The sequence below is a fragment of the Saccostrea echinata genome, unplaced genomic scaffold, assembly GCF_033153115.1.
Source record: "Saccostrea echinata isolate AGI-Se365-2 ecotype Australia unplaced genomic scaffold, CSIRO_AGI_Sech_v1 ptg000002l, whole genome shotgun sequence".
Lineage (NCBI taxonomy): Eukaryota > Metazoa > Mollusca > Bivalvia > Ostreida > Ostreidae > Saccostrea > Saccostrea echinata.
The window spans coordinates 21,860,445-21,880,988 of NW_026889751.1; the positions used below are offsets into that span (position 1 = coordinate 21,860,445).

The 20,544-nt window shown below is 34.5% G+C and overlaps 3 protein-coding genes across 3 annotated transcripts; all 3 read right to left on the reverse strand.

Annotated features, from left to right (window-relative positions):
• Positions 1–430: 430 nt before the first annotated feature.
• Positions 431–5,114, reverse strand: LOC133178148 (lim and transglutaminase domain protein ltd-1-like). The gene is made up of 9 exons (XM_061312900.1): positions 4,902–5,114; positions 4,089–4,202; positions 3,737–3,963; positions 3,446–3,648; positions 2,324–3,228; positions 1,976–2,141; positions 1,182–1,462; positions 833–1,018; positions 431–698 (listed from the first exon to the last, which is right to left on the reverse strand). The coding sequence occupies exons 1-9, from the start codon at positions 5,112–5,114 to the stop codon at positions 459–461; spliced, it is 2,535 nt and encodes an 844-aa protein (XP_061168884.1). The 3' UTR covers positions 431–458.
• Positions 5,115–7,513: 2,399 nt separating this feature from the next.
• LOC133174329 (lim and transglutaminase domain protein ltd-1-like) lies at positions 7,514–12,490 on the reverse strand. The gene is made up of 8 exons (XM_061309430.1): positions 12,175–12,490; positions 11,838–11,957; positions 11,076–11,320; positions 9,857–10,964; positions 9,309–9,474; positions 8,608–8,888; positions 8,292–8,477; positions 7,514–7,815 (listed from the first exon to the last, which is right to left on the reverse strand). Exons 1-8 carry the CDS (start codon positions 12,256–12,258, stop codon positions 7,741–7,743), a joined length of 2,265 nt encoding a protein of 754 aa, XP_061165414.1. The 5' UTR covers positions 12,259–12,490; the 3' UTR covers positions 7,514–7,740.
• A 1-nt stretch (position 12,491) lies between these two features.
• On the reverse strand, positions 12,492–20,117 carry LOC133174333 (uncharacterized). The gene is made up of 9 exons (XM_061309444.1): positions 19,449–20,117; positions 19,021–19,184; positions 18,831–18,939; positions 13,825–13,925; positions 13,660–13,750; positions 13,386–13,540; positions 13,116–13,284; positions 12,733–12,828; positions 12,492–12,635 (listed from the first exon to the last, which is right to left on the reverse strand). Exons 1-9 carry the CDS (start codon positions 19,974–19,976, stop codon positions 12,528–12,530), a joined length of 1,521 nt encoding a protein of 506 aa, XP_061165428.1. The 5' UTR covers positions 19,977–20,117; the 3' UTR covers positions 12,492–12,527.
• Positions 20,118–20,544: the final 427 nt, after the last annotated feature.

Here is a 20,544-nt window from a genome sequence, read left to right on the forward strand (position 1 = left end):
TGTTTATTGCAGGAGAAAGGACGGTTTCCAACCATCCATTGACGTAATATTTGTTTGAATCATACATTCCAAGAAACGAGTGATTGACTAGAAAAGGGACTTTTATTAAATAAATATTCATGACTCAAGACGAGTATTTAAGAGTGTGTATTCCTGGTATACTCAATATTATGTTTAATTGCCTATCCCTTCATTACTCCTCTTCAGTTCACATTCATTGGATTTTAAATACATGTCATGCCATTTCAAGTCAGATCCACACAAAAATGTGCTCCAGAAACACTCTAAACACTTCTCTTAATCTATCAATGCATCAACGAAACCAAACACAAATGTGGCTATTACTTTTATTTCTAATCTTGAAAAATTTTTTACAAATACTTCTGCATTTTAATAATTCATATTACCTCATCTCTATTTTAATGGCTTATTAGTATATAACTATTAATTTGAGCACATCACGACTGATACCCATCGTCTAGTTCTTGAATTTGATTTTCGCCTGATTGGTCAACATTTTCGTCACTGAACTGACCGGACTGTCCGTGATCACTAACCACGCCTTCATCCTCTTCCTCATTTTTGGGACCCACCGCGGAGGAATTTATGTTTGAATGATGTCTTGTACGACTCCTAGGTGCCTGATGCCGAGCATCATTAAGTTCAGCTTTCGTAAAATCAGAAACTATGTTGTTTGCCTGAAAGTTACAATAAAGGTAATAACCTCTCAAGTTGTAAGTCAGTGGTTGTTGGTTAACAATAAAATCGAATTAAATTTAAGAAAACTATGATCATGATAATATCATACAGAAATGCTATCATTTATAAGTACCCAAACATAAAATGTTCCACATCCGGCGCTGGTTCCATGTGCCATGTCCTCATCATATGGCTTCAAAAACTGTGAAGCCAAATTAACGCAGTTCTCTTCGACGTGGACCTTATCAAATTTCTTTATCCTGTTCATCAGGGACCCTTTTCCGGTCCTTCTCATCAAATACTGGACATCTCTCCAATCCTTCAATATACACATTTGATTACCATATATTATAAAAGGTTCAGTAATTAGTATGGAAAAACCCAATTTCAATAAAGCAAGAGATATACCCCCACCAACCCCCTGTTTTAAAAAAAATCACTCCCCACTCCCTACCCTCTGTTTTATAACCATCAACTGATACCTCCAACATTTCCTGTCGCTCTCCTAGTAACGTAAACGTGGCTTTCATCACGTCATGCACGATGGGTTTTGGAGTCTGGTAGTTACGCAATTCCGTAATGGTCACCTGGTTCATTTCAAGGATCTCGTGGGCGTACTTCTTTGTCTTCTGTAGATCCATCAACACATCTTCGGCTTTCTGGATGAGGGACTGTAGTTTGTGTTGGAATTTTGAAGATTTTGCCTGATGGAGACTTTCTTCCAGAGCTTCAACATTCCTTCTGTTAACGCTGTCCCTTAATCCTGTTATATTCAGAGACAAATCCTTATATATATATATATATATATATATATATATATATATATATATATATATATATATATATATATATATATATATATATATATGATGTTTTTAAAACGTGATATCTTTGTGTTTGTGTGTTCTGTTTGTTTTTAAATATCTGCATGTGTTGTGTTCTTTATTTTCAAATATCAGAGCTAAAAATGGCACAGGACTGAACAAGTACCCGTTCAGCTCAGAACAATTCTTCCTCATAAATTTTATTAGGAGACAGAAATTTGTAAAGTAAATAACTGTTCAAGAAAAGAGAATTTTTGTGTTTGTTCATTTTATTGCTTATTTTACTTTTAGATTAAGATTATTTGTGAAAATAGTGCAAGTGGTGATAAACTTTGAAATGACATTGGATTGAACAAGCACCACGCATAAAACTAATATATCTGTTAAATTAGTGGGAGAAACGAACGTTTTATATGTATTTCGTGACTTCCTTCTATATCTAACCAACAAACCTTTTGATAGCGTGAGAAATTCAATCTTGTCTTTGGCTTTCTTTAATTCCCCTTTATCGTCCAGATCAAACTTTGCAAATTGGTCAATTGCACGCTTGATAACAATCGGATCTTTTGATTGCAGCGACCCCTTTAGTTCAGCCCTCGCTTTTTTCTCTGACGCAGTCTGCCATATTACATTTAAATGTTAGGTCTAACATAGTATTTGTAACCAAAGTATAAAACATACGCAGAGAGAGAGAGAGAGAGAGAGAGAGAGAGAGAGAGAGAGAGCAAATAACATGAATGGTGTAAACTTCCTGGAGCTGATTATCTATCAGTAACTTTTTATTTGATAACAATGAATACCTCGTAGGTTCGGTGTTTCCTTTCCCCTTCTTGCGCTTCCAGTAAATAGTTACAAACATTTTGAAATTCTCTGTCTTCTTTCCCTTTCGTGTTAATCTGTAAACCAAACTCCCCTTTCTGTGGGATTGCCAGTCCAATGCATAGTTGGTTCCCTACCACCCTCGTGGAGACAAAATCCTTCAACTGGTGACTTTTCATATTGTGGTGAACCAGTTTAGTTTGTACTTGCACATATTTTGTCATTGTAAATTTTATTTCCGTTTCCCGTTTGCTATGAAAGCTTATAAAACTATCATGGTGTGTTTCAGCCTTCAGTCCTGCGAGTTCAGTTTTAAAATTTGGACCAAATCCAACATCCGGATTACATGGGAAAGGTTTAATGTCCACCCTCGCATTTTTGCATATGAGTTTGAATGAACACAACCATGACATAGCATCCCCTTTTAAAATCCCGTGAACGTCAATTTTATAAACTCCAGGACTAGGAAATCGAATATTGAAAGCCACTTTACCATTCTGGTTCAGTACAGCTACGTATTTGTCTAACTGAATTTCCGAGGAAATCGGGGAGCCCGACTCTTCGTCATTGTAGAATAATTCATACGTCATCATTATGTCTTCGATGATGGAACTCTTTAAGCATATGTTGCACAGCCCGTCCTCAGAAATCAGAACACACTTGGGTTTACTTACAATCTTTACCTTAAAGTCAAAGAAAGATGGTCGGCAGTATGGCATCTCTACAAATTCATCTTTTGAGATAGGTTTTCTCAGTAGCTGCCACTCGGGGTTGTCCGGAAAACATCGGAATACGAACTCCTCTGCATCGGGCAGGAAGTAGTAGTCATTAAGTGTACTGACACTTTCTCCTGTGGACGCTGGCATCTTCTCCCGAACTCCTTTACCTTTAGAATACAATAGCTAATTTAGTAGTACATACATGTCAAACAACTGTAGGTTGACAACGATAAAGACTTCAAAACAAGAGTATTAGCTTACGCATACCATTCACCTCTACATCTCCACAATGTTCAGAATATTTACGATTAAATATCTTACATTTGGTTCATAGGCATTACAAACAAGATTTTAAAATAGCGCCTTTCTTTAAGAGAGAGAAACCTTTTGCTTCCACAAGAGTCCATTTTCCTGTGCTATGTCCAACCACTACCCTACACGCCCATAAGGGAAAGACAAAACGCCATCCGCCATTTACGTAAACTGCATTCCACATGTTCCGGAGATTTTCCAGTTCTGTTTGGCCAACTTCATATCCAGCACTCTTAGCAAACCCATGGATAATGGCACAAGGAATTTTCGCTGCTCTATGATTAAAATAATACAGTGCTCCGTATAAATAATCAAATGCATTTACACTTGAAATCAATTTATCAAAATAAGCTTCACATTTACCGACAAAGTAGGGTGAAAATCGTGGTATATGATGATTTTCCTTCTTTCATGCGTTTCAGGATCTGCATTGGGGAATTGATTATCATATTTTCAGGGAATTTTATTTCTTGAACATTCTGTCCGATGACCCAGGAGAATATCGCGCGAACTTGTTGGACGTCACGTGACATTCCTTTCGTTAGCAATTCTGCGAGATCTTCAAACGTAGTTGCATCTTCTGGTTTAATCTGAAAGTTTTCCCTGATATGTAGTCGAAATTAAAATTAAAATTGAATATATCAATGGCAGTATCTAAGAAAAAAAGGTGATTACCACAATCTTTCTTTCATGGTACATTTTTAAAATAAATCACCTTTTTAGCTCTTTTATCTCCCTCGGCAATATCAGCTGCTCTTAAGATGTCTGACTTCCGGTTTGAAGCCGGTTTCGGAGGAGGATAACCATCTTGTACAACAGGTATGTCAATCTGAAACAATCCACAAGAATATAATTTAAGGTATTTTAAAAAGATAATCAGTAAATATTATGGAACATCTTTGCAAACATTTTTAGATTTATTTTTTACAAAAGGACTTTGTTGTTGTGGTTATATCAGTTACTGACGATGTTTATGAATATTTATACATGTTAATACTAGTATTATGATATTAGGCCTACGTTAAGAAAGTAAAGAAACCTATCAATAAGTGTATGAACATGTCTCATACTGATGTCAAAATACAGGTACCAGTATATTGGCATTATTTCCGTAGAAAAAATTAATTAAAATGTAAGCTTGATATATCCATGTATAAATAAACATGCATACAGGTACCTTGATTATAATTTTAATGGATATATTCGCCAATTACGAATTGTGTTCTCGCTTACCTTTTATTATAATCATCTTAATAAATACCAATATGACGGGATACATTAAAGAACAAAGTCTTATCAAATTAGATCTTCTATCATTGAAAAAATTACTTGAACATTTGGAGAAACGTGATATGCATCATACAAGGTAGAAAAATATTTCATGTATCCCTCCATTGCTCACTCTAAATACTTTTACTTTAGGTACTGAAATATGTAGATAAATGGCATCTATTCAACAATCGATCTTTCTCTTGGAAAAAGATCCACCTACTTTGATCCATCCCTATATTTCCTTACCGGAACTTACCACATCATCAGTGTTTTCTTGGAGGATGTCAATGTAGTCAGGGATATCGAGCTTTTCCTCTGCCTCCTCCTCTTGTGGGGGTCCCAGAGATTGTGGACCTTGTTCAGCCGTTTTCCGTGAGGACGACCCACCCACGCCTTCAGTGGGCCCCCGAGGCTTTGCTTCCTCCGGACTCGTGTTCTGTTTTGCAGGTTTACTAGCGCCGCCTCCCATAATAGTCCCGAAATTTTAACACTAAAAAGAGTAATTTTCAACCAAAAAATTGTACTCAACCATATGCAAAATGAAATATTAGATATGAAATATTTACTCTGAAACCGACATCTCAGAACCAAGAATTAAGTAGAAGAAATACCATGCTTACCCCTCTACAAACTGGATCATGTACATGTACCACTAATTCCAATGTATATATTTCTCTTTAAAAACAATAATCTTTTATCAATTATGTATGTCTTTTGTTGTTTTTAAATGATCATGATTGAGGGATTTAATTGACTTGGTACAGGGTTTTATCATTTTGTTGTTCTTTTTTATTGACTTTTGAGACATTAAGTAAATCTTGGGTTTTATTCTGTAAAGCCGACTGTTAATATTGACTGTTCTATGTCTTTGTAGCATAAGGAATGGGGTTTATTAGCTTTTCAATTAAATCGATTGGGCAATTAACAATTTTCTTAAGTTTTGGTTGGTTTGAACTATTTTTTTCATCGATTGTGTTGACTTGGCTGATCCCTATCTCGATCTAGAAGAAAGATCTTTGCGACAGATCGAGCACGGCTTTGAAGTTATTTTAGGACAGGCAATACTGCTATAATGCTTATGAAACACATCATATTAAATACCCTCGCTACAATAAAAAAAAAAAATAGGACTTTTGGTTGTAAATGATGCAAATATCAAATTCCTAAAATATTGAGAGATGTAGGCTTTCCATGATGTTCAAATTTCGACGTAGCCGAAATAAATCTATACTTTTTATCACTTTATAGAACATTATTGAGAAATTTGGAAAAAGAAATACCCATATCTGTGGCTAAGCAAACATATATACATTTTACTTTATATTTAAACATATTAAATTCAGTATTTTGTCTAACAGCTTTGCTTTAAATATTTATCAAGGACAAATGCAGCAAGCAAATAATAAATAAATAAATAAATAGATGCTTAGATTGATGTATATTTTTGGACCTATTTTGATTGTAAATGATGCAAATATCAAATTTCTTAAATTTTAAACTTTCTCTGGTGATCAAAATTCTACCTTTTTACTGTCACTCTTACAAATGTATACAACTTTTCATTACTTTATAGATCATTATTGTATAAACTTTGAATGAAACATTAAAATCTATGCGGCATAACTTATCATTTTAGTCATATAAACATGGCTTTAGTTGTTACTAGTATTTTCATGATTTTTTTAAAAGTTTGTTTGTATCATCTGTCTTTAACATATACTTGAACTTACCCAATCTCAGGTTGAACAATGTTATTGATAAATATTAAATGACGCCTAGTTTGTTCGTGAACCTGTTGACAAAAAATTACTATTTTACATAAATTGATTTTGTTATCTCTTATTTTTCCAGAAAAATTAATATGCGGTAATAATATTCCTTCCAAAGTTATACCACATTTCCGAATATATTGAATTTCTATAATGCACAGTAAAGTATATGTTCATTTCCTGCAATTTACTACAAGGGGCAGTATCATATAAAATGGAAGATTCCCAAATTTAGCATTTGTGTGTTGGATGGGGGATGGGGGTAAAATGTAGACGTTGATGTCCCCCCAAAAATTGACTGATATCTGCATCAATAGTATTAAACTTTAAAACTCGGTTAATTCATGTGTTTTCACCTATACATATATATCATGACATGTCCATTTTAAGTAAATAGATGCAAGTCTTCCTAAGAAAAGAGTGATTTAAAACTACTTTGGAGTAACAATATAAACAATCCCTCTTAATGTGCTACGTAAGAGTAAAATTAATTAATCTTAGTAAAATTATTGAAAATTCTTTTTATATGAAATAAAAATTCGACATTAAACTATATTAATTCTGTAATTTTTCTCGAATTATTCGACGTTGTTTATTACATTGTTAATCAGATGTTAAGCGCAGCAATAAGTTTAATAATAGAACGGACCAGGAACATGATAAACTGTGCCCAAACAACTTACCTTGGTTACTTAAGAGGGAATCAAGTGACGTCACATATAGAGGGTTGACATCAGACCGGAAGTGCTTCACGACGGAAGTGTTGCACAACTCAGCTCGAGTTTGGAAAAAAAGATCGGAAACTGAGATATGTGTTGTCATAAAAATCGATTTCAGGTATAGATTTCTAATTTTCTATCAACCTGTACAGCTTCTGATGATCTGGTTTTTTAAATAATTTAATCGACAGGTGGATAATGATTTTTTTTCTAGGTCCTGAAATTGGGTATACTTGTTTCCATTCGATTTCCTTTCATCAATTCATTTAAAATACAAAAGTATGTTACAATGCGTACATAAACATTCATAGGTTTAATAACTTATACGGAAACACATTAACAAGTTCAGATGATTTTCAATGATTTATTTCGCTTTTTTTTATTATAACTCTTCAATGTTTGGAAATGTCTTTCATTAAATTTCATCATAAAAATTAAATTACAATAAGGAAAGATGAATTTGTAATGGATGTACAGCTTTTAAATAAGTATGAACAAAAATAAACATTTAAGACCCAAGGAATCGAAGAACGAAAATTGAAACATGACACGCTGTAATGTTATACTGAATAATGTCAGAATAGTTCGATATTGCATGATCTGTTCGTCATTTATTGGATTTTTTGGTTTTGGACACTACTGTTTCAGGGGGTGGATCAGGCTCTTTCATCACCTTCTGAATCTAAGAAGAGAGGAAATCAAAGTACTAGAAGTATTGTTACACAGTGGACATTATCTTTTAATTTACATTTGATATTAAATGCAATTTTTGTCATAAGATTACATTGAAAAAAAAAAACACCATTTCTACTGTTAGTGATTTTTCTTTCAATTGCAAGTGTATCCTTTATATATTCACTCAAATAATTATAATAATTGACAATCCAATTGAACAGAAATCGTAACATGTATTTCCAAAAATAATTATAATTTTGATCAACCCTAACAAAAATATGAAGTAAACTACAGTTTACAGTTATAGTTTATAGTTAACTACAGTACCAAAGGTTTTGCTAAAAATATTTCATTCTTTTAAAAAAAAATATCTAAATTATCTCTTAGTAAACATTCTACTTTTTTAAAGGTTCTTGATGAGGTGTGCAAAAAATATCACAGAATTATTTTACTAAAACAAAATGCTTTTATCTGAACACTCACCCACACAAAGAAAGACGCTGCGCCTGCGCTGGTCTTTCTCACGTCATCTTCAGTAAACCTCATAAACATATTTTGCGCTTTGGTTTTCACCTCTTCTGGTACATCATCAATATTAAACCTTTGAAACCTGTGTAGAAGACTATTTTTTCCGGTCTTTCTCATCAGATTTTGAATGTACTCCCAAAACTGAAAAAGGTAAATCACAGTGTTGTCATAATAATTCAGGATGAGGAAAGAGAAATATAACTAAAACAACTAACTATATTTTTCAAATGTTTACATTTTCCCCAATCATTTTTCAGATGAAATAAATAACCTTGAGATCTTCCTCTTTTTCACCTAGCAACAAGAAGGTGGCAATCATGACGTCATGGACCATCGGAAGTGGGCTTTGGTAGTTCATCAACTCCGCTATGATTGGTTTGTTGAGGTCTGGAATCGGGTGCTGGAACCCCTTTAGACGGCGTAACTCGGCCAAAAGATCTTCTGCTTGTTTAATCAGTGTGGTCAGGCGGTGCACATATCCCGACCCCCGGGCCATCGAGATCGCCCTGACTAAGCAAGGATCGTTTCTTCTGTTGATTGCATTTATCAAAGCTGTTGTAAGAGAGTTAAAATAAATTAAATAAATAATATTAAATAAAATAAAAATGAAAATACGTTTTTTTTTTGTTTTTTTTTTTTTTTTTTGTAGTATTAAATTAATTATGACCATCTTTTAATTTAACATATCATATATTCGTACAGATTTTTATGACCCTTTCCTTTTTTTTCGAGCACATATTGATTCAAATCAAATTTTGACCATTAATTAAACGACAATTTAATGAACAACATCTTAGCAGCGTATTAGCCTAAGAGCAATATCTTTATCGACTGAGCTACTAAAACTAAGACGACATTATACATGTAAAACAAATCTAAGTTTTAACGTGAATTATCGCGAACAGGATGTCATTGGCGAATTGTGCATAGTTGCATATGATAAAGGGTTAAACATTCATGTATTGACCTTACTTTGTTTGACCTCCAAAAACTCTAGCCTAGTGCTGGCTTTCGTGTAATCCCCGCGGTCCTCTAATCCTGCATTGACAAACTTATCAATGGTCACCTTTAGTAGATCAATGTCCTTCACTGCAGTGGCCTCCTTGACCCCCCTTCTCAACAGCTTCTCTCGAGCATTCTGTAACATACAGAACGCATTGAAATGTTTAAATAAAGGTATAGAAATTTCATAGATAATGTAATTTTTTACCAAGCATAAACTTAAGTGTAAAGCGCTTGTTGCTTACATTCTTTGCAATGAATTTAGGTATATTAATTTAATTCAAGTTGGTCAACACAAGATATAAATGTCTTGTCACTGCATACAAGGAATACTTTCGCCCCCGTTTTTATCTTTGTCCGTTTCGCCATCGTCGTCAGTGGGCAAATTCAAAATGAACTCAGCTCAACAACGGAGTATGGGTGGATTAAAAACAGGACACATTCGTTTGTAAGTGTGATTAGGGCGAAAAAAAACACGGGGGCGAAAATAAGCCTGTTTACATTACTTATGTTTGTACCTCCCAGCCCTTCCTCCTTTTGGTTGAGGGTCTTGGGTCCTCCGTACAGATCATGTAATTGCAGATGTTGTTCATCTCTCCTCTCACATCTTTAGGCTTACCGTAAATTTTGATTAAGTAGTCTCCGTGTTGAGGAATTTTACCCATAATATCTATCCTCCCAACGTTCTTCTTGCAATAAAATCTTTCCTTTAATTCATTCTCACTTAGAAGGATGTGTAAGAACTTGACTTTAATGCTAAGGTAAGTTTCTGTCATAATTGTAATGTGAACTTCTTGATGAGGTTTCATGACGAGAAGTCCTGATTTCTGTGAGGGGTCAATAAGCCCACCCTTTTGAGCCTCGTATGAATAACCAAGACCGATCCATGGCGCGTCGGGGAAAGGTACACAATTTTCTCGCGGATTTTCACAAATAAGGCGAAAATCGGCAATCCATGGAACATTTTCTCGGTCGACATGTCCACCAAAAATTGATAGTTTATACACACCTGGAACTGGGAATCTAACAATGAAAGTCCAAATATTATCATCATAGTTCATAATGACATATTTGTTCAGTGGTGTTTTATTGTCAAGGTCAACCTCAGACTCGTCACGTTTGAAAAGTAGGTCATAGTTCATTTGTGTTGGGTAGTCATCGGGAACTCGGAACGCGATTTCAACAACCCCATCAATATCGTGTAAGATACAGCTTTGTTCGGTGATAAGCTTCAAACCAAGTCCGAAATATGCCTCTTGTAGAAATGGAACGCGGACAAAGCGTTTAAGGTCATACGGAACCGTCAAGAGCTGCCATTTTGGGTCGTCTGGGAAGCAGAAATACAGGAAGTCATGCGGATCAGTGAGGAAGAAAAACTCGTTGATTTTCTGTATTGTCCATCCTTCTGTGTTTTCCTCTTCGTCGTCGTAGGCAGTCCATTTGTCCAGTCCTGATTTGCCAATTACTGTTTGACACGCCCACAATGGATGGATCAACCTCCAGCTGTCCTTGACCCAAACCACGTTCCATTTGGACCTGAGGTCCTTCAGTGTTTCTGAGGTTCCTACTTCGTATCCAGCACTTTTGCACACTCCTTTTATTATCGCGCACTTTATTCCCGATTTTCTACAAAATATTACCCTCTTAAAAGTAGATAAAAAAGTAAATTTATAAGCACGTGTTCTGAATAGTTTTTAACTTTTGATTTTTTGCACAATTTAAGCTCATGATTTTTACCTGCAGAGTACGGCAAACAGTGAGGCATATGAGGCTTTTCCCTCCTTGATGAGTTTCATGAATCCTCTGGGTGTTTTTGCGAGATCTTCTGGAGGGTATCCTTCCAAATTTTTGTATTTGGTTGTTGTGATTGGCTGGACGCACAGCCACATGAACAGCGCGCGCACCTTCTGCATGTCAGTCCTGAATGGAACCACGAGGTAGTCAAGGAGCTGCTGGAAAGACAGGTCGATCTTACCAGGAATCTGGAAAAGAATTCTAGTCATTAAAACTTGGTTATAAACGTACATATATTCTGCTACAGCAAGACTAATAACGATGACTAAATGCCGATGAAAATGGTACTTGTGATTAGATTAACTTTGATTGGTCAATGAATTGTTCGCAAAAGATTGTAAGCAAAATGGTGATATTGCAATCAAGCAGAGTTGCTGATTGAGAGGGGGGAGCGGGGGCCACGGAGTCCCTCTCCTCCTTACTTTGAGAAAATTTTCATATTATTTAACATATTAATTATTTCATATTAGCTAAAAATATTGTGAGTATCTGTCGTTATTTAACAAATACAAAATTTTGTGCCACGATCTGGAGGTCCTGGAGTATATGTACAAAATTCAGCAGTAAAAATGAAAACCTTTTCATCAGTGACTGTGAAGCTGAATATACTTTTCTAGCTCCCTAGCGACATGCCCCCTCCCTCCCTCCCAGGGATATGAAAAATTTATCTACATGTAAATAGGCATGATGGACTTTTTGTCATACTTTTCTGACATGCTGATGGACATCTTTGTACTTCCAGTGTTCGTAAATGTCGTCCTTCTTCAGAGAATTTTGTTTGGGTGGGGGATAATCTTCGTCCGGGGGAAACTCGGGAACGTCTACCTGTGACCAGAAAGGTAAAGGAAATGAAGGGAAAAAAATGTATAAACATTTACTGTTATGTTAAAATCATGATTATATTATTTGTTTCAAATGCACATGTCCCCTGAAGGTTCTTGATAGGTGAATGAAATTTTCTTCGTATAAATGGAGTGTTGATTTTTTTCCCCTGGTATTTTCGTCCACATGCACTGGAATAAAAATATGACGTTATACTTACGTCTTCTTCGTCCGGTTCCCGTTGTACGCCTTGCTTTTTGACATTTGACTGCGAAGATCCTTGAGCAGATGAATTACTACCCATTTCCAGAATTATCAAACCATTTTTTACAAGTTATAAATGTCCTTTCTCATAAGTTTAATTTCTCGGTGGTTTGCTATTACACGTAGTCGTGGAAAGTGTTTAAACAAATCGTGATTTGACCAATGATGCAGTTGGTTGCATGTTTTGAATTGTTCTTGGTTAGTGGCGTTATATATGAACATTTAATTCAAGGCCAGCAACTCTGACATGAATATAATATAAAGGTAACACAGTTTTACCCGTGCATTTTATTCGTCAAAATTATTATTTTAATCAGTATTACACACATCATAACAGTGCATCATATTTTCAAAAGTTTCACATTTTCGAATGACTTCAACTTTATCGCCATCTATGAGAAGTTCCGCTGGTCGAACCTAAAATCGGAAACAAAACACGAAGTTAGACTGAAAGAAACATTATTCTTTAAGATATGCCAGATTTTCATTTTTTTTTTTCGGGAAATGTACTTACTCTCATATTGTAGTTTGATGACATACTGCTACAGTACGCCCCTGTGTCAAAAACTGCGATGCCACAACCTTCATGTGGTGTGACTAACTTACGGTCCTGTCAAAGTAAAAATGATTAATGAGTCTTCGTACACTTTAAGATTTCTTTTTTCATAATTAAAAAAATTACAATATATATCATACATGTATTTACTTCAACTGCCCTAGACTTTTATCAACAGATCTGCGTAATCTTTATTTTTCTTACACAGATCCACATTTTCCCCTAAAATCAAACTTCCCAAACTTTAATGTTTACTTAATTTTATAGACCAGCAAACAAGTAAATGGACCAAACAAACATATATAACACAACAGGTCACATTTCATAAGAATGAGCACAACCTTGCCAAGAAAATCGGCACTCTCACATACTGGACCAACAATGTCCCAAACTAACGCTGACTGATGACAAACGTTTACTTGACTAGGTTCTGCTAATTCGATGTGATGGTACGCGCCATATAAACATGGCCGAATTATCTCTGTCATCGATCCATCTATTACGATGTAACTGTAACGTAAAACTTAGAGTAATTAAATAAAACTGAGTTCTTTGTCACATATATTCATAGCATTACATGAATTTAATATGCCACTATATGATGGTTTTACTTTTTCTTTCTTGATAATTTCGTTCCTAGAACACGCGATAGAAGAATGGCGGAATTGACAACCATTGAACGTCCAGGTTCTAGAATAGCGATAGTATCAGATGGCAAAATATCGGAAACAGAATTAATCAGATCTGCTGGTTTAGGTACAACCATCTGCAACAAATAAAAGAAAAAAATAAGGTATGGTTTAACATAAATTTTAATGGAAAATATAAAAGCCAAATTTACAGTGTATAGTACATCAAAAAAAAGGGTTGTCTATAATAACACACCTCTTTGTGCAGGTACTGTCGTATTTTCGATACTGTCGTCTCTCTACCAGAAAATGACTGAAGCATACTGACGAATGTGGGAAGAGTAATTCTGCAAATAAGATATAATTATGGTTCAGTATTTCCCATCCTTAAATGATAATAGTGATACGAAGCAAATTATACCTGTTGTTGATTAGGTCTTCATATAATTTCAATTTATTTGGCTCCGTACAGTTGTCAAATTCAAGATGGAGCTCATGTTTAACCTTTTCTGGTACCATAATCTAAATGAAATAAAAGTATAAGGAGTTTGGCTGGAAGGGTAATTTGTTTCAAAATGCACTTCAACATTGTAAATTAGATCAGTAAAACCCTTCACAAAGGCAGGCAGAGTTGTGATTGTACCTAGCTCCCAGAATGCCCGGTGTCGCATAATTTACGTTCCGGGTAACTTAGCGTTCCGGCCGGAACGCTAAATACCTATAATATTGGTTCCGGGCCATAATAAACGTTCCGGCCCGCGTAAGTTTGGTTCCGGCCATAATAAACGTTCCGGGCATCCAAGTACCCTTTTAAAAACTTTATTTATAATTAATATTTACAAATAATTTGGATTTTTTCTTTCTCTTAACGGGTTATACGATGCAGCAGGATTTAAACGTATATCGATTTAGAAGAAGTCCCAATATACGGTCTTAATACATGTACATGTACCAATACTATAATATAATTCAAGGAATTATACGTAATTATGTTGTTTCTTTGTAAACAAAAGAACGCGAAGGTGTGAAACTTGTTTACATTGACATACCCATCTTGTTGTTTTATGACTCCCTTCTATCGATACAATATGCAGTCATGCGAATCGCTGTGTCATTTCCGCAATTTTAAATGAGTTTTAGGCGAAGGGCACCCTGATCAGCTGGTAATGCTAATAGAAGAATTATATTAACGATTAAAAAAATTATTGGATAATATTTTAATATCTTTATATATATTTTTTCAAACACCCATTGCGTTTTTGTAAAGCCAAATATATAATTAAATCACAATACATGAATGAACATAATAGGAGATGTGTGGGCGAAGGACCTGCAAAGGTGTGAATAGACATTAATTTCAGCGGAAAATTATAAAGCATTTAATATGAAGAAAAACAATTTCCTGTAATAATTTAATAAAAAAAATTGTGGATTTTTTTTTTGCTCGGATAAAATTTATTTTTTTAACAATTAATGTAATGCCAGCAAAATATGACGAACTTTGTGTGCATTTTAATTCAAAGAAACTAACTAACATTTGTAAAAAATGGAGAGAAGACCCAGAGACAATAAAAAATGAACTTTTTCCCAAAAAAAATCCAATGTGTAAATGCGGTGCTTCATTGTCGCTTTAAAAACCATAAAGTGTATGTAGCGGTGATAGCTTATTAGTATTCGTTACCAGTCCAGTGCAATGAAAAGAAATGTTTTTGGTTCGATCCTCGCATAGAGCGTTAATATTTTTTTTGTGCAAACAATCAATTCTTTTGTCAGTTTAATTTTATGTACTGATTTATTTTCAAATAGATAAATTCTGGTTCTGTTGCACCGAAAGCGAAAGCAATTCTTTCCAACCTATTGATACTTTAATATATACATGTACTTGTAATTGCATTTAACTATACCCTGTAGGTGTTTAGTATTTATGTGAAGCGTTACTAAGTTTTACATGTAGTAATTATTAAGATAGGCGGACTGATATATTAAATTTGACAAAGTATTTTCAAACTAAATGTAACATTTTCTTATGTGCGTAACTTTGTAAAGTATGTCCAGCTGTGGTCAGCCGACCAAATCGTAGACATTTAATCATAAATGTTTCGTACACCTTATTCCTGCAGATCACACACCAAACACGCCCACCTTCTTTGTACAATTATTAAGTGCTCACAACGTCCATGTTCTCTGTAACTTAGGGACATATATCCATTATGCTTTTAAGCTGAGAGACAGTTTTTTCTTATATGATATGGTAATTCTCCATGAAATCATTATATATGACGATTGTGTAATCTATAAAAACTACCATACAATGCCATTATGTATTATTTGGCACTGTTTGTTATAATTGTTGAAATGCGATAAGATATATGTCTAAAGCAATTAATAAATAATAATAAACTTATAAGACTAAAATTGAAAGATTATATATGTGTCAAAGACAGGGTTACATGCTCACATTAAATTCTGGAATTGTTTTAAATTAATAGTTAAAAAAAAGTTCAAACGCTTTAACATAAACACATTAGGTAAAGTGAGAAGTAATAAAAAACAAAATGTGTTTGTGAAACACTGATGCTCCCGTACGGCAGTCTTTTGTGAAGGGTCAAGTTTCTAAAGTGCAAGTTAAACTCTAAGGTCAGGGTCAAGAGATCAAAATGTTGTTTTCCAAAAAAGGACTTGTATCAATGAAATTACCTGTGAAATATGAAAGCCCAAGAAAAGTTATATATGGCCAAGGTTAGAGTTTTTAAAAAGTGGTTCAAACTCAAAGGGTCAAAATCAATGATACCCAGGGAAAGGACACGTCACATGGAATATACATGTGAAATATAAAAGCCCTAGCATCAAATGTCAAAAGTTATGGCCAAGGTTAAAGTTAATTTTTTTCAATAGTTCAAACTCCAAGGTCAAGGTCAAAATTGTTGGTATCCTAGAGAAAGTCTTGTCACAAGAAATACACCTTCAGCGGGTAATCGTGTTTTTTAACAAATGTTTCTCGACGAATCAGTTTCAACTAATTTACATGAAAGTATAATATCAGAAATTGTAACCCGGAACATTATTTATGGTTCCGGGCTACTTTATCTTCGTAATATAGTGGAAAAGAAGCAACCTAGTAACAAAAGATGTTTGAAAATACATAGCAATTGTAACCCGGAACGTTAATTATGACCATAATTTTAGTTCCGGGCTACTTTATCTTCGTAATAAAGTGGAAAAGAAACAACCTAGTGACAGAAATATTTGAAAATACTCTCAGCAATTGTAACCCGAAACGTTAATTATGACCATAATTTTTGTTCCGGGCTACTTTATCTTCGTGAAAAAAAAAAAAGCCTAGTAAAAAAAGATGTTTGAAAATACACAGTAATTGTAACCCGGAACGTTAATTATGACCATAATTTTGGTTTCGGGCTACTTTATCTTCATAATAAAGTGGAAAAGAAACAACCTAGTGACAGAAATATTTGAAAATACTTTCAGCAATTGTAACCCGGAACATTAATTATGACGATAATTTTGGTTCCGGGCTACTTTATCTTCGTAATAAAGTGGAAAAGAAACAACCTAGTAAGAAAAAATATTTAAAAACACTCTCAGCAATTGTAACCCGGAACGTTAATTATGACCATAATTTTAGTTCCGGGCTTCTTTGTCTTCATAATAAAGTGGAAAAGAAACAACCTAGTAACGATGTTATTTGAAAATACTCTCAGCAATTGTAACCCGGAACGTTAATTATGACCATAATTTTGGTTCCGGGCTACCTTTTCTTTGTAATAAAGTGGAAAAGAAACAACCTAGTAACAAAAATATTTGAAAATACTCTCAGCAATTGTAAGGAACGTTAATTATGACATTAATTTTAGTTCCGGGCTACTTTATCTTCGTAATAAAGTGAAAAAAAAACCAGCCTAGTAACAAAAGATGTTTGAAAATACACAGTAATTGTAACCCGGAACGTTAATTATGACCATAATTTTGGTTCCGGGCTACTTTATCTTCGTAATAAAGTGGAAAAGAAACAACCTAGTAAGAAAAATATTTGAAAATACTCTCAGCAATTGTAACCCGGAACGTTAATTATGACCATAATTTTAGTTCCGGGCTTCTTTATCTTCGTAATAAAGTGAAAAAGAAACATCCTAGTAACAAAAGATGTTTGAAAATACACAGGAACTGTAACCCGAAACGTTATCTAATTTTTATTCGTAATAAATTAATTAATTTTTCTTCGTACGCGTAATAAAGTGGAAAAGAAACAACCTTGTACATGCAGGCCTGTAGGAAGCAATTTCAATTGGGGGGGGGGGGGCACAGCCATACATTTTCAGTTGAGGGGGCACTATCAACTACCAAAAATTCCTTGACAAGCAAAAAAAAAAAAAAAGGTCATCAGACGTTTTTATAGAGGGGGCACAAGCATATAGTAACTATGTTTTCTATGGTAATCTATATATCGGCAAAATTATGTTTGAAAATACTCTCAGCAATTGTTAATTTATCACAAAAACTATATAACTATCTTCATCAGTCAATTATATTTTTTTTTATGTTTGTTTATTTCTAATGGAATATAAATCATATTTTCATGCCAAGTGATAATATCTATGAGGAATGGAAGCCATGTATTCGAGGCTCGACATTGTGGAATTCGCAACACTTGTAATATCATTTAAACAGAGAATGCATCTCCGTAAATACATATATACCATTTTGTATTTAATTCTTTACTTTATCAGATTATAAAATTAAAATTTACTGATCAAATTTATCTTTGACATTGTGCTTCTTTTTAGGCTTTTGTAATCTCAGTCTAGTTTATCTTCTATCCTCTTTACCCTGAAAATACCGGGTCTGCGTGCATTCAAGCGAGAAATTCACATCTGACATGCACTAAATAAACAAAGGGACTTAATTTGTATGCATTAGATAAACAAAGCCTTTCATGCGACCAAATTTTATTCGGTGTATATGTATCAGAAAGCGTATATTTCACGATCTTTACTTGGGCTATTCATTCATTTATTTTTAAAAATGGCTGTACAAAAAGGGCATGACGTCTTATAAAAAGAACATTGCGCCACATGAAAATGGCATGCCGCTGCGCCATGCTTAATCCTCAAGGAAAATACTACTTCAGAATCTATGGTTCAGTGTAGAATGAAAACTGGCAGATAATAATTGAGAGATACCGCGATTCGAAGATTGCAGCCATGGCCGGAACCAAACTTACAGTAAAATCCGGAACCAATATTATGATTTTAAGGTTCCGGCCGGAACGCGAAGTATCCGGAACGTAAATTATGCGACACCGGCCGCATGATACGAAGTCTGCGTAATCCAGTCTTGCAATTAATATAAATACTAGCTTCCGGTGTGCTGTCTGTAATTTAACATTACATGATTTTAAACATATCTTACCTGTTCTTTATAAGGAGTAGCCAATCCTCCGCCCAAATTCAAAATCGTCATCTCATGAAATCGGTTTCTTAATTTTTCAAACAAATCCACAAGTATACGAGTGCTTTGTCTAAAAAGCATAAAAATCAGTTAAAATTGACCAATTGTGAAAATGTATGAAAACTACTAGCACAACTACCGGTATATGAACCTGAAATTCTCGACATCATGAACGGTAGAGCCAATATGGCAGTGAAGACCAACAACTCGAATTCTCTCTGATTCCCACGCAATTTGTAATACTTCTTCTAGCTCTTCACTCGTTATTCCGAATTTGCAGCCATTCTGTCCCGTTGATAAATATGAATGAACATCCTATAATTAGTTAAACAAATAAGATTAACAATGGGTGATTTACTTATTCAAATCAATTTAAATGACCATTAATAACTCTTGCACGTGAGAATTGATATGTATTTTTTCCTAATGAACATTGAATGTACAATGTACAGTCATGTCTTTTGTAAGGCAAAAGGAATGATTTGAGAAAGCATTTAAAATTTTCCTGTAGACGAAATTCTCTCGTACATTTTGTTACACTACAGTCTAGAAATTGAGAGGGAAAAAGCAATACTATACCGGATCAATATCTGGATTGATTCGGAATAACACTTGGGCCACATATCCCCCCGCCTGACACACTCTTATGATCTGCTTGAGGTTAAACAGACTGTCCACATTAACGAGGACACCTGATTTACACGCTAGATCCACCTCCCAATCGAGCTTCCCATTTCCATTTAATACAAGACTTCCCGGTCCGAATCCAAGTTTTAGAGCTAAGCGGAGCTCAGAACCACTTACTAATGTTAAAGACACACCGTGTTTCTTCATTAGCTTCAGAATAAAGGGGTTCATGTTGGCTTTAACTGCGTAATTAAGCTGCATGCTCCGCCCCGATTTCTGTATTTCGGTCTTGTAATTGTTTATGTTGGTTTCGATTTGTCGTTTGCTGTACACATATATCGGGGATGAAATAGTTTGTCCAGAAACTTCAGAATCTAATAGATCACAAACGCGAATTTCCTCACAATAAAGGTTATCCTCGACATAACGGAATCCTTCGTTGATTTTATAGTTCTTGGGTTTTTGGAAAAAGTCCTCCATTGATCTTCAGTGTTTAGACCTTTTTGTGCAAGTGCTTATGTAATCGCAGCATAGTTTTGTGAACTTTGTTGGAAATTTTAAACCCAGAACTCCGTCGCATTTGTATAAGCAGGTCAAGTTCACCCAGACTTGTAATGTAAACATACGAGTAGATAACTCTTGGGCTATAATCCAAACAATCAACAGTTACAGGAAATGTAACACATGCAGATGGGTTTTTTTTTTTTTTTTGGTTTTTTTTTTTTTTTTGGTTTTTTTTAATGAATGAACAAGATAACAATTTCAAGCACTTACTCGTAAAAAGGCTCTTTTATCACATCTCATGCAACAAGTAAATACTCAAACACTTTCTTAGGAGGTTTTCCATTTCAAATACATGTATCAAATTATGCAGAGACGTGTCAGTGCAGTATTTGGCAGTAAAGCCTATAAATAGTTTATACTGATATAGCTATCGACTTGTTCCATTTCAGAGCAAACTCGGAACATGGAGCATTTATTTATATGCAAGAGATTCTTTAGCATTTTTTTTAAAATATTGCCAGCGGATCGTTTTACATATAATAAT

Excerpts from the sequence above, each read along its gene's own strand:
- LOC133174333 (XM_061309444.1), bottom strand. The coding sequence starts at position 19,976 with ATGGAGGACTTTTTCCAAAAACCCAAGAACTATAAAATCAACGAAGGA. Across the intron at positions 13,926-18,830 it reads CTACTCCTTATAAAGAACAG|ATTATGGTACCAGAAAAGGT; the intron begins GTAAGATATGTT and ends TATTTCATTTAG. Across the intron at positions 13,285-13,385 it reads AAATTATCAAGAAAGAAAAA|TTACATCGTAATAGATGGAT; the intron begins GTAAAACCATCA and ends TTTACGTTACAG.
- LOC133174329 (XM_061309430.1), bottom strand. The coding sequence starts at position 12,258 with ATGGGTAGTAATTCATCTGCTCAAGGATCTTCGCAGTCAAATGTCAAA. Across the intron at positions 11,958-12,174 it reads GGGAACCGGACGAAGAAGAC|GTAGACGTTCCCGAGTTTCC; the intron begins GTAAGTATAACG and ends TTCTGGTCACAG. Across the intron at positions 10,965-11,075 it reads CTGTTTGCCGTACTCTGCAG|AAAATCGGGAATAAAGTGCG; the intron begins GTAAAAATCATG and ends AATATTTTGTAG.
- LOC133178148 (XM_061312900.1), bottom strand. The coding sequence starts at position 5,114 with ATGGGAGGCGGCGCTAGTAAACCTGCAAAACAGAACACGAGTCCGGAG. Across the intron at positions 3,964-4,088 it reads GAGATAAAAGAGCTAAAAAG|ATTAAACCAGAAGATGCAAC; the intron begins GTGATTTATTTT and ends GAAAACTTTCAG. Across the intron at positions 1,463-1,975 it reads ATTTCTCACGCTATCAAAAG|GATTAAGGGACAGCGTTAAC; the intron begins GTTTGTTGGTTA and ends TGAATATAACAG.